The sequence below is a fragment of the Mirounga angustirostris genome, unplaced genomic scaffold (genome assembly GCF_029215605.1).
Source record: "Mirounga angustirostris isolate CCGP_5_RB_7025 unplaced genomic scaffold, mMirAng1.0.hap1 SCAF_9, whole genome shotgun sequence".
In the NCBI taxonomy this organism is placed as follows: Eukaryota; Metazoa; Chordata; class Mammalia; order Carnivora; family Phocidae; genus Mirounga; species Mirounga angustirostris.
In genome coordinates this window covers 61,435,898-61,448,124 of record NW_026991717.1, presented here as the reverse complement: position 1 = coordinate 61,448,124, position 12,227 = coordinate 61,435,898, and the positions used below count along the sequence as shown (strand labels likewise).

The 12,227-nt window shown below is 51.8% G+C and overlaps 1 protein-coding gene across 4 annotated transcripts in view; it reads right to left on the bottom strand.

Moving 5' to 3' along the window:
• Nucleotides 1–1,792: 1,792 nt before the first annotated feature.
• Nucleotides 1,793–12,227, bottom strand: part of PLA2G4E (phospholipase A2 group IVE) — a 68,166-nt gene continuing 57,731 nt past the window's right edge. For 2 of the 4 annotated variants that reach the window (XM_064570605.1, XM_064570603.1), the window contains exons 14-21: nt 11,188–11,410; nt 9,123–9,237; nt 8,452–8,589; nt 7,995–8,102; nt 7,256–7,459; nt 6,249–6,415; nt 4,803–4,986; nt 1,807–4,386 (exon numbers count right to left, since the gene is read on the bottom strand). In XM_064570605.1, the coding sequence (XP_064426675.1) occupies nt 4,166–4,386; nt 4,803–4,986; nt 6,249–6,415; nt 7,256–7,459; nt 7,995–8,102; nt 8,452–8,589; nt 9,123–9,237; nt 11,188–11,410 (1,360 nt within the window). In that variant the 3' untranslated portion in view covers nt 1,807–4,165. Of the gene's footprint in view, nt 4,387–4,802; nt 4,987–6,248; nt 6,416–7,255; nt 7,460–7,994; nt 8,103–8,451; nt 8,590–9,122; nt 9,238–11,187; nt 11,411–12,227 lie in introns of all 4 variants that reach the window. The other 2 variants (XM_064570602.1, XM_064570604.1) reach the window with 2 other exon arrangements.

The window sequence follows — 12,227 nt, the reverse complement described above, 5'->3', positions numbered from 1 at the left end:
TCTCTCTTGTAGTCTGGGATAGGGATACGATGGCTGGAGCTTCAGGGCGCATCCTGGACCACGAGGCCAAGGACTACACATGAGAAGGTAAATCAGAGCTGGGAGGGGCAGAATCCCTGATGAATCCTGGACATGCCATGCCCGCCTTGGATGACCTCCTTGTGGGCTTTCACATGAATGTATTGAAGCCCCTATTTGTTAGGTCTCTGCTAGTGAGAGATGAAAGTAATTCCTAACACTGAGTTTGTTCCTAGAAATGGAATCTCCAGTAACAGAACCCCAAATGTGACATTCCTTAGTGGAAGAGAGGTGAGGGTCAGCATTAAGGATTCAATTACTGCAGGCTGGGATTTAAAATACAGCCACACGTATTTTTCGACATGCCTCTTATCGAGAGATGGGATCCTGGTCCTGTCCACTTGAATCCAGGCTGGCTTGTGAGTGCTTCCGCCAACAGCATACTGTGGAAGTGATGTTCTGTGACTTCGGACACTCGGTCATAATACACTGTGCACCTGTCACCGAGTAACACTCGCTCTTGGAGCCCTGAGCTGCCATTTAAGAAGGTTGATGATCTTGAGACCATCACGCTGAGGAGGCCGCGTGAAGGTGCTCTGACAGTCAGTCGGACTGAGCTTGTCCTCTGGTCACCCAGGAACCAGATATGTGAAGGAAAGAGCCATCTCAGACCCTTCAGCTCCAGCTATTCCAGACCCCAGCCATCTGAGCCCTCCCCAGGCAGTTCAAGTCATTTCAGGGGAGGCCCCACCCATGAATAAGAGTTGTCCTTGCTGTGCCCTTTTTAAATTCCTGACCCATAGAATCTGTGGGCATAATCAAATGGTTGTTCTTTTATGCCTACATTTTGTTTTGTTTTGTTTTGTTTTTGTTTGTTTGCTCAACAATAGATAATTGGGACAACTGGTAATTCTCATTATCTTGTTAAGGTAAAAGTTTAGTTTTCTGTCACAGAAAAGAAGTTCAGAGGTAGGCAGACCAGGGCTAGATTGGTGTGTTCATTGTCAGCAGGAGTTCAGATCCCTTTATCCTCCCTGCTGTCTGGAATGTGGACACAATGGGTGGAGCTCCAGCAGCCATATTGGACCAGAAGGCAAACTTGAGGATGGCAGAAGCAAGAGCTGAAAGGAGCCTGGGTATCTGCTAAGAAATAGATAAATCAATTTCTTCTATCTTCTTTAAGACACTCTTAAGAATAAAAAGATCAAAAGTTTTTTGATCTTTTTGATTATGTAATGAAAAGTAATGCTAACTGGTATAGAATTTGAATACATGAAACAAGAACTTAGGAAACTGGCTTGGCTGGAGCTAAAGGTTTGAGAATTTTCAAAATAGAAGTGGTAGTTGAAGTCCTGGCTGTAGACGAGATTGCCTAAGGAGAGTATGGAGTGGGAAGAGAGGAGAGCTGAGGAGAGAACCTTAGGGAATACCAGCAGTTAATGGAGAGCAGGGGAGGTGAGACCACAGGAAGGGCTGGAAAGTGGGAAGGAAACCAGGATGGATGGTGTCCAGCAAACCTGGACCCTTCCCTCTAGGGGGAAGCCTAGTTGGCAGCCCCTAATGTGTTCCTCATGTGTACACGGCTAATACCAAACTTTCCCTTTGTTTTGCAAGGCTCTGTTTTGATGAAGCTCTTCTATGTGGGACGAGGAGGAAGCTCCTTGAAGTGTGGGGTCAACTGTTAATCATTTTTATTGTCCCAGTGCCTACCACAGTGACTGGCATACAGCGAGAAAGCAAGAAATATTTGCAGGCGGAACTGAGTTGAACTGCTGTTGGCAAGGAAGTGTGGGAAGGGAGGGTTTCAGGAAGGAGGGGTGGTCTGTGGTGCCAAATATTGAGAACAGTCAAGTAAGATAAGGCCTGTAAAGGGCTGGTGCCATTTGGCTTAGCGTATCTGGCAATCAGGACATTGGTGACCTTGGGGAGAAGTGTTTTCACGGGGACGTGGGGACAGAACACAGTGGTGTGTGAGAAGCCCAGGCAGGGGTGAGGGCAGGAGTCAGGCTGGTTTTGCAGCACCAGATAATGAATGAAGATGAGTCAACAGCATTTACCCACATGGCCATTTTATTCTGGGCTCAAATACTACAATGATTTTATAAGCCTCATTGTACATACTTTGATGAATCCAAGGCAGGGCTGTCTTTACTGTCCAGCAAACAGGTCTTACAGCATGGCTCACTCTAATTTAAGGAGAGCCTGTTTGTTGCAGATGGAGAGAAAAGATGTCAAAGTGGAGGCTGTTGGCTGCTCTGGCGTAGAGGACGGGCGGCATCCCAGGTCCGACTTATCTGGGTGGGGATCAGTTTTGCAGGTCCAGGAGCCCTGTTTACCAGTGGGTTAGGGGCACTGATGAATTCCTGCTTTCCAAGCTTATAGGAGAGTGTGGCATAAATCCACACCACTGAAATTTAATACGTGTAGCCTCATGGGGATGTGGGTGGTGCGCAGAGAGGAGGTGGGAATCTCCTTAAAATGCAGATTCTGATCCAGCAGACCTGGGGTGGGGCCTGAGCTTCTCTGCATGTCTAACCAGTCCCCCACCACACTTTGAGTAGCAAGGATGGATTTTGGAAGCCGATTTTTCTGGACTTTCGTTACTTGTCACCACTCATCATTTCCTAGCAACCCAAGGACTGCTTCAGGAGCATAGAGGCCAGGAAAGAGGGCCAAGTCTTCCAGGTTTGTTGGGCTTCATGCCTTTCTGGTCACATCTTCCATCGGCCTGGACATCTCCATGGCTCAGGTTATATATTTCTTTAGTCAAATTCCTAGTAGGCCTGGATACTTTGGGCTTCTCCGTGTCCCAGGGCTTTCCCAGTGATTTGTCTGCCAACCTTCTGCAAGGATGGATGGGCTTCTTCCTCAGGGCTAACCTACTCCTTCAAGGGTTGAGTCTTCCTTGTTGAGAGTCGCCTCCGGCCACGGTGTTTACATGATAAATAAGAGGAATCCCGTTTAGAATAAATAATCCTGTCTGGAAACCAGAGAAGAAGGTGAGAAGGGAACCAAGGAGTGCTCCTGGGACAGGCTGGCCGGCGAGTGCTGGCCTGATGCCTGACTCCGTTTCCCTGCTCAGACATCCCTGAGCTGCACCCCAGATTCTCGTTCCGAGAGCTTGAGCTGCAGACATGGGCTTTGCTGGGCATGTCATTGGAGCTAGGTGCTCAGATGAGGCTGCCTGGTTGAGATCCCAGGGATCAGTGTTCCAGGGGCTCTGAGCGGCTGGAGAGGGACTGCTGAGACCCGCCCGTCACCTGTTTGGCTTTGTTGCTGAAGAGACCAGTTCTCGGTCTAGTGCTCGGTCTAGATCTTCTAGATCATCACACTATCTATGAATACCCTGATTCAAAACAACGAAAACCACAAAATATAATAGCCTATAAAAATAATGATTGCCTTGGGGCTCCTGGGTGGCTCAGTCGGTTGAGCGACTGCCTTCGGCTCAGGTCATGATCCCAGGGTCCTGGGATTGAGCCCCACATCGGGCTCCCTGCTCAGCAGGGGGTCTGCTTCTCCCTCTGACCCTCCTCCCTCTCATGCTATCCTTCTCTCTCCCTCTCAATAAATAAAATCTTAAAAAAAAAAATAATGATTGCCTTAAGTTTAAAAAGGCGTTTTTTCCAGAGAACCCAGAGTACTCTTCAGGTCCTCCTCTTGTTTATTCCTGGAGGCCCTCTGTGCCAGGAGGCCGAGAGGAGTAGAATTGAGGGGGCTTTTAGCTCCAGCTCGCAGGCTGTTTCTGGGGAACTCATCTCTTCCGCAGGCCACGCTTTTATTCTCCATACTTGAGGCATGTGTGGGACCCTGTGGCTACTGGACCCCTTCCCTGCAGGGAAAGGTTTAAAAAAATTCCTGTGGGTTGAAAATCCCAACACATGCCTGTGTTATGTTCCTTTTGTTTCTTTCTCTATCTCCCTCAACTTTTTAAAATTTTTATTTTTTTGATAAAATGCCCTGGTCAGCCTGCCTACGCCCCCTGCCAGAGAGCAGAGCCGGCTGAGCAGGCTGGTCAGCCCTGATGGGCTCCACGCCTCTGACCATAGAAGCAGACACAAGATCGGTGAGGTTCGCTGGGACTTAGGAGGGACACCACGCCTCTGACCATAGAAGCAGACACAAGATCGGTGAGGCTCGCTGGGACTTAGGAGGGACACTCGCTCTTCAGGTGTTTCTTCTTCTCCACCGCCAGTCTCAAGGCCCAAAGGAGCTTGTCCTTGTTATTCAGGATGTTGTACTCAGAGAGCTTCACCAGCTTGTCAAAGGCGGCCTCTGTGTATGTCAGCTCCTTGGTAGCGTATGGAGTTTGGGGGCCATAAATGTCCACGTGGCCGTGTTCCAGCTCCTCAGGGCTTCGCTCCACACCTGGAGGCAGCAGAAGGACTTACTATACACAGAAGGTTGTAATGGCTTGTGTCTGTCTCTCTCCCCATGGCCTGTCCCAGCACATGTGGGCGCACACACACACATGCACATGCACACCTCCATGCTCCTCAGGGCAGGGATGCAGTTTGCCCATCTTAGGACCACCCTAGCAGGACACAGAGCCAGGCACCTAGTGGGATGTCAATAAATGTTGAATGACTGAAAGAGTAGAGGATGACATTGCTGGCTTGTGCAGGGGTGGGGGGCTTTGCTTTCTTCCAAAGCCAAGGTTGGTTCAGACTAGAGCTAAGCTGGGCTTCCCTGTTAGTCAAGTCAGAAGACTGCACAAGTCCAAACATAGGAGCTCTCAGCCCAAGACCAGTGAGTGGTGGGAACCGAGTTCAGAGGCGGCTTACCTGGGGCCTTGTATTTCTGGAAGGAGTCGTTGATGAGTGGGAAGAAAAGGACGATGGGGCCATCAGGCTCCTGGGAGTTCTCCAGCAAGTAGCACTCCTTGAGGTTTTCCTCGTCCTCTTGCAGCTCGTATTTGGGGAAGGGGATGTTCTGCACGGTGCAGTACTCACAGGTTTGTTTCATGGGCTGGAAAAGAACAGGACACGTTGGAGGATTAGGAAGGGTGGGGGTGGGTAAGCAACATGGAGCTCTAGATCCAGCTTCCTGATTTCCCCAGCTAACAACTCAGGTCTCCAACTACTTTGCCTCTTTGTGCTATTTTCAGAACAAAGAGCCTGAGACAGTATGTTGGTGTGGGTCCAACTACAAGCTCCTTCTGAAGGTGCACAGAAGCCCTTTCAATGATGCTTCACCCAAACACAGACCTGGGTAGATGTGGGCAGCAGTAGGAGGGTGACTGGAGCTATGCACATCTGGCCATGTCCGGCCAGGCTCCTGGGGGATGTGCATGGCCTTTGGAACGGACAAAGGGCCACAAGGCTGGAAAGGACTCTGAAAGGGCATCTTTATAAACATGATGTAACAGAAAGAGCGGTGGACTGAGAATGTCAGAATCCCCTTACTTCTGCCCCCCGTTCCAAGCTCACTAGTAGTGTGATCTTGAGTGAGCCACTGACCCCTCTCTGTGCCTCAGTTTCCCAACCTATAACACAGGAATAATAGCAGTTGTGCCATCCACCTTGAAGAGCTGGTGTAAAGATCAAGAGAGAGCAGGTGTAGGAAAGCACGTTGTCACTCATTTATAAACTTGACTCCTTATAGTTGGTGTCAGGCTTATCCTCTGTCTGTACGCCCCTTTCCTGGGCTTCAGGATAAGACTGTACTAAAGGAGACCAAAGAACAGTTTCTTCCCCTTAAAAGGCCAGAACTTTTCAAAGGTAAATAGAGAAAAATAAATAAAAACCTCTGGCCCTGGCTTTTAATATAATCACATGGAGGGTCATATTTCCTGAGGAAAAGGGCAATGTGATTATTTTGAAAATAGGACATTAGAAACTCTTGAAGTGGTATAAAACTTTAGAACTGACTGGACTCCATTAAGGTTATTTTTAAGAACTCCTTTTTTTTTTTTTTTTTTTGCAGCTGATGAATTGCCAAATACAGCAAATGGTCAGATAATAAAATTGCTGAAATAAAACTAGAATTCACTCCCTGGGTCTCTTTAAAGCCCACACTGCATGTGAGGGCCAGCCAGCTGCCCCCCGAGGCTTGGATGGCTAACCTCATGTCAGGTAGAGCCACCTGAGTTTCTCTGATGCTAAGTCTTGGGGCCTGTGGGGAACGCATGTTCTTCCATTTCCCAGTTTCGTGAAGGCTCAGTATGTGGCCTGTCTCAGAAGAGGCACAGCGCTCCTGCTCAGGCAGGAGCATTTCTTTGTCACACTCGCCTTTGTCTGGGACCCAGCACAGTAATTGAGGTGGATGATGAGGTCGACTTTTCTCTCGGGCCTAAGGAGGGGAGGGTAGCTGGAGTTGATGAAGAATGCGGTGTCCAACAGGCACAGGTGGCTCACAGACTCTGTCAGCTGGTTTGGGAAACCATCTAGCACCGTGTCTGAAAGCCAAGATTTCCAGTTACCATCACGCCCTGGTGCCCTGATCTCAGCGGATGGTCCCATTCTGTGGACAGAATGCCCTGCCTGGAGCTCCTTCCCCTGGGCCTGGGCTTTGGGCCCTCCCCCTTCCATCCAGGACCCCCAGTGAGTCCCAGTGCCCCTTGGGGTGGGCTGATAAAGAAGAGCATTATCTTGGTGTTGTAGCAAGTCTTTTATGGAACACACAGAGAAAAACCACTCTGACTCAGCCACAGAGCTTTGGGGTTGCGGGGGTATAAGACTATCTTATAAATTAGTGCACACCCTGGGCCCAGAGCCAGCTACGCTTTCTGCCCCAGACAGCGAGAATGAGGATTACTAGGCTAGGTCAAAGCAGCCATTTGCAGGCTGTGGCCAAGGAAAATACCAACGATGGGGGCGAGTCAATCTTCAAGCACTGAGTTGAAGCTACATGACCACAATTTAAGACCTGGCTCTGCCACTTACCATTTGGGGGTTCTTGAGCTGGGCCTTCCCTACCCAACTCTTGGGGGCACCATTCACATTAAAAGGTGCCCCCAGAGCACAACGAGAGAAAGTCAGGGCCCACATTTCCCCAACAGGGTCCCAACTTCTACCTGCTGGGATTGTTGTACAGATTCAAGTAATTAAATACCAACACTGCTCCACCTACGTTCAGAACCTCACCAAACATGGAAGACGCCCTCGGGAGAGTCTGCCCCCCCTTCCCCCCACCCCTACGAACATGGTCAGAGGAGCTTTGCCACCCTTTCTCCACGGCAGCCTCGACACGCACTTCCGCTTTATCCAGGCAGAGGCAGGCGGCCAGGGAGGGTTACCTCTCCACATGGAGAACTGGCTGTTCTGGAGGTAGTCGGTGTGCAACTGCAGGCCCAACAGGAAGTTGTGGAACTGAGACACAAAGGCCCGGTGGGTGAGGATGCTGCGGAAAGTATTGGAGAGCCACGACCCTGGGATCACCACTGTAGTGTCCAAGACGTTGGCATCACATTTGGGGATTTCGGGCAGGAGTGGCTCATCTTCTGCAGGGGAGAGGGAGGACGGAAGGCGGGTCACAAGAGCTGGGGTCCCCCGGTGGCCCAGGCGGAGCCTGCATGGTTACCCGGCACCCAGGGGTCAGCACTGTAAGTGAGGTTCACACCTTCTTTGCCTAGTTGTTAAGGCCCTGGCATTGGAGACTTAGAGACCAGGGACAGGGTGGTGGAGAAGAGGGGTGATGACAGGTAAGGGGCGCGGGTCCCAGAGAGGACAGGGAACCTAGAAGCCCCCCTGTAACTGTGCTTGTGGATCCCTACCCCCTTAGCTCTCCTGGGCACTGTACCACTCTGCTGGCCCCTCCTCCACCCCCAGCCAGGCCCCGGGCGGACCCCTGAGGTTTGTGCCGGAGACTTGATCACCCTCCCCTCCAGGCAGGGACGACCCCACCCTAGCTGCTTTCTCATCTCTGAACCACAGAGATGACGTTGAAACATGAGGCAGGTGGACTGGGCCTTGCTTTGTGATCCACCCCTCTCCCGCATCACCCAACCAAGAGGGGAAGCCAGCGGGGTCACCCACCGATGTCGTGCACTCTCTCCCTGGTCCATCTGTGGAAAAACTCCTCCGAGCTTTGGGACAGATTCCAGGCATCAAGCAAGTTTAGGGAGAAGATGCTGCTCCACAAGCCTAGGGGGCAGGGCCAGCTGTGAGCACCTCTGCCCCAGAGGCCCCAGCCACCCAAACATTGACTGCTTCTACCTTGGCCTTGATGTTCCCTCCCAGTCGGGCTGCTCAGGGGGTGAGACAGACTTTGATTCCCCTCCCCCCACAGGGCAGCGGGACCCCCATGACAGATGAGGGCATGCTGGCAAATGCAGGAGGGTTGCATGCTCCAGGGATAACCCAAACCAGCACCAGCACCCAGGACAAGATCCTGGGGGAACGGAGCAGGCCTCCCTGTCACGCCTCTAATTCAAAGGGGGGCCTGCCCAGCATGGGGCGGGGTGCCCATGGGCCTCCCTGGGTCAGGAGTCACCTAGCATGTAGCATATCCGTGACTCTGGGATCCTCTTCATCAGCCGCCCCATGAAGAACTCGGAGCCGAAGAGCTCGGTGGGGATGAAGGCCCCGTACTTCTGCAGGCCCACCTCGTAGGGGGAGAACTCACACCACTCTGCCCAGGAAGCAGCAGGGTGGGGTGTCAGTCTCCAGCCTGGACAGTCCAACCCTCCCTCCTCAGGGCTCCTACAGGTCCCGGGCCTTGGGGGACCTGTGACAGGGAGGCCGCAGTCCCCCCACAGGGCACAAGGGGGCGCCCACGACTGGTTTCTGTTGGCCAGGCAAACCAGCTTTGCCACCTGCATGGTTCATTTGCTCCACCAAACTGGGTAAACAGAGACCACAACCGACCTCGAAGCAGGGCAGGTTTCTAGGGTCCCTCATTCTGTCACTCCTCTAATTCAGAGGGGGACCCTTTGCCCTCCTAGAACCCTTTCCCTTCATAACTTTATTACCCTGTCCCATCAAACGTCTGCTCCTAGAAAAGCCACAAGCCCCCACCAGCCTGATCTAGCCACACAGAAGGGGTAGCAAAGTCGAGACGGAGGGAGGCAAAGGTATGTGGTGGGTTGTGCGTGTGCTGGGGCGCTGGGTACCTTTGCCTGCCGAGAAGGGACACCCTTATAAATTTCTAGCCACCAGTGTTACCTCTGAAATCCTGGTTGCTTACATCATCCTTGACATTGATGGTGAGGTAGATGGGCAGGGGGTTCTGGCCCTCACACAGAGCAGCACGCTGATCTGACAGTTTGGATTCATCTCTCTGTGGGGAAATGAAATGGTGAAGGAGCAGAGGCAGTCTGGAGACAGTGCAGAATAAGGGGGACGGTCTGGACCTGCAGCAGGCCTTTTCCCGATTCCTGAGCCCACCCGGCAGCTCTGCAGGTCCCAGCTGACACCAGTCAATGTACCCATACAATGTCGCTCGTCCCTGGGCTAGTCACCATCCGAGACGTATGGACGGGAGTGGGACTGAATCTACAGCTTAGGGCTGTCCCTCAGAGTCCCAGGATTCTCCTTGCGTCTCAAGGACCAGGGAAAGAGAAGGTAGGGGTGGAAAAGGCCACCACTGTCCCTCTTCATCCCCATCATCTTCCACCTGATGTACCCTGGAGCAGGTCCATTTTTCTTATCTGCTTTGCATGTTAGACTCCCTCATAAAATTTGTTTGGGAGGGGGAAAAAGCTGCTTGTAAGAAAATTTAAACAAAAGGCTTGGAAATGGTGCACCAGCTGTCAGCCAAGGTCCCTCTGAGTCCCCAGAGCATGGTGCTGCCAAATCAGAGGGGAGCCTGCAGACCAGCCAGGGCCACAAGCCACCTCCCGAAATGAATCAGCCAGTATAGCCAGGCCAGTTGGGGGGTTAGAGGCCCACGCTCTGACCCCAGGCTCTGAGCAGCTGCCTGCTGGCTGCCCATCCCTGGTTCTTCAAGTGTGTGAAGGCCCTGACCTTGTGTGGGCCTGCTAAACACACTTGTGGGACAGACAACTCTTAGGCTTCCCTTGAAAGGCAAGCAGGGTGCCTAACATAATGGCCCAGGGATCTGGGCACTGCAGAGCTGAGTCCTGGAAGTAGAGAGAAAACTATAGACTCAGGGAAGAACCCAGTCCATACTCACTGTCAAGGGGGCCCAAGGGAAAGAGGCTCCTGCCCTGGCCAGAGTGGAACAGCAGAGACCTCCTAATTTCAATCCTACACTTGCTCCCTGGGAACCTTGGCTCCTCCTCATACCAAACCCCAGGCAACACTCAGATGTCTGTTGTCAAAAGCCTGGGTGCTTTCCTCTCATCACACGGAGCACTAAGTATTGCTAGAAATATTAACTACCACTCATTGATGTAGTTCCCATTTAAGGAATAGCACAAAGCAGGACCCAGATTTAAATCCTATCCTGCCTGAATCCAAAGGCCAACGCCCTCAGTCTCTGCCTGCCCTGCTTCATCATAAGCACAGATTAAATGGTGGGGTATCAAGAGGGGGAGGGTGGTGGCTCCATCAAAAGCTGTGAGTGCCTCAGTTCTCAATCGCCATTGCCTAGCACAGTGTATGACGTGCAGGAGGTACTTAATTTTTTTGAATGAAAAAAAAAATGAAGGAATGAATGCACTTTGAAGATGAGGTTCAGGTCATCCTTCATTTTAGGGATGACCTGCATTTAGACCAGCACATGACTGAGAGCGGCAGGGATCCTGAGGCAGGCCCATTTATGCCCATGGCAGGCACCAAACTCCTCTGACAGACAGCTTGTTTAGAGGATTCTCCAAGGGCCTTGCTGAACCTTCCAGACCAGCCGTCTAGGATGCTTCCACCCAGCCCTTCTTCCCTCTCTCCTCCACTTGGGGTCAGACTTGTATCACAGTCTGATGCCTCTCCAGCCTCCCCCAGCTCCCTCCCTGTGTTCTCTCCTGGTGTCTTGGCATGGCTCTCAGAGGACATGCTGCCACTCGGCAGGACTGCTCCTAAGCCATCCCCACCACAAGGGTCTCAGTCATACACGAAAGGCATGTGGGAAGACAATTCCACCATCTTTCTCCATCATGCACTCAGGCACCTCATGCTTCCTACTGTCCACAGATGAATCTGCAGGTCTAAGCTAACTTCCTTCTCATGAGAAGTAAGTCCAGAACCGCACCCCCCTTCTTCCCAGCCATGAAGAAAGAGAGCTGGTCATCAGCCAGGGCAGGTTGGACCTCGGAAGAAGCTGAGTACCTACCTCATCCCCCAGACAGGCCTCAATCAGCAGGCCCCAGAAATCTGTAAAGGTGACCTTGTAGCCTTCCTGACTGCGCTGCCGAAGCTCCTCCTGGAATTTGGAGAGCTGGTCTGGGAACAGGGCAGGCATCTTGTCTTTGACCACGTGCCTCCGTGCCTCAAATATGGCAGGCTCTAGGTTTTTGGAGGACCAGTTAGGGTCACGGTACAAGGTAGCCATGGTCCTGGAGAGAGAGACACACACATGGAGATAGAACTGAGCCAGTCCAGGTCCGATCAACACTGGACCCTGGCCAGAGAGAAGATGGACAGATCGTGGGAGACCCTAACTCACCAGGAAAGGAGCCTGGAGGAAAGGGGTGAACATTATTATTCATAGTCACAATGGCCACCCTGTGCCAGGTATAGCATGTTGCTTGAGAGTGAGGATTCTGGGGACGCCTGGGTGGTGCAGTCGGTTAAGCGTCTGCCTTCGGCTCAGGTCATGATCCCGGGATCCTGGGATCAAGCCCTGCATCGGGCTCCCTGCTTAGCAGGGAGTATGATTCCCCCTCTCTCTCTGCCCCTCCCCCCGCTCGTGTTCTCTCTCTCTCTCAAATAAATAAACTCTAAAAAAAGAAAAAGAAAAAAGAGTGAGGATTCTGGACCCAGATCTTCCTGGGTTCAAAACCAGACTCTACCACTCACTAGCTGTCTAATCTTGGGCAAGTTATCTAACTGCTCTTCACATCAGTTTCCCCATCTGTGGGAATGGAGAGAATTATTACTGTACCTACCTCAAAGAGTTATTGTGAAGATTACACGAGTTAATGCAATTTAAAGTGGTTCGAACAGTGGCCAGCACAAAGTGTGTGCTGGGTCGTGGGGCCGTGAGGCCAACATTGGAACCCAGGCTTGGCTGATTCTAGATCCTGGACTCGTTCCACTCTGCCACATTCATTCCCATAATTATGATGCTGGCTAAAGATTTATTTCCCCTGCTTCTGCTGAACTTATATGGGGGCAGTGGGAAGGAGTAAAACAAAGACGGAGACCCCTCTA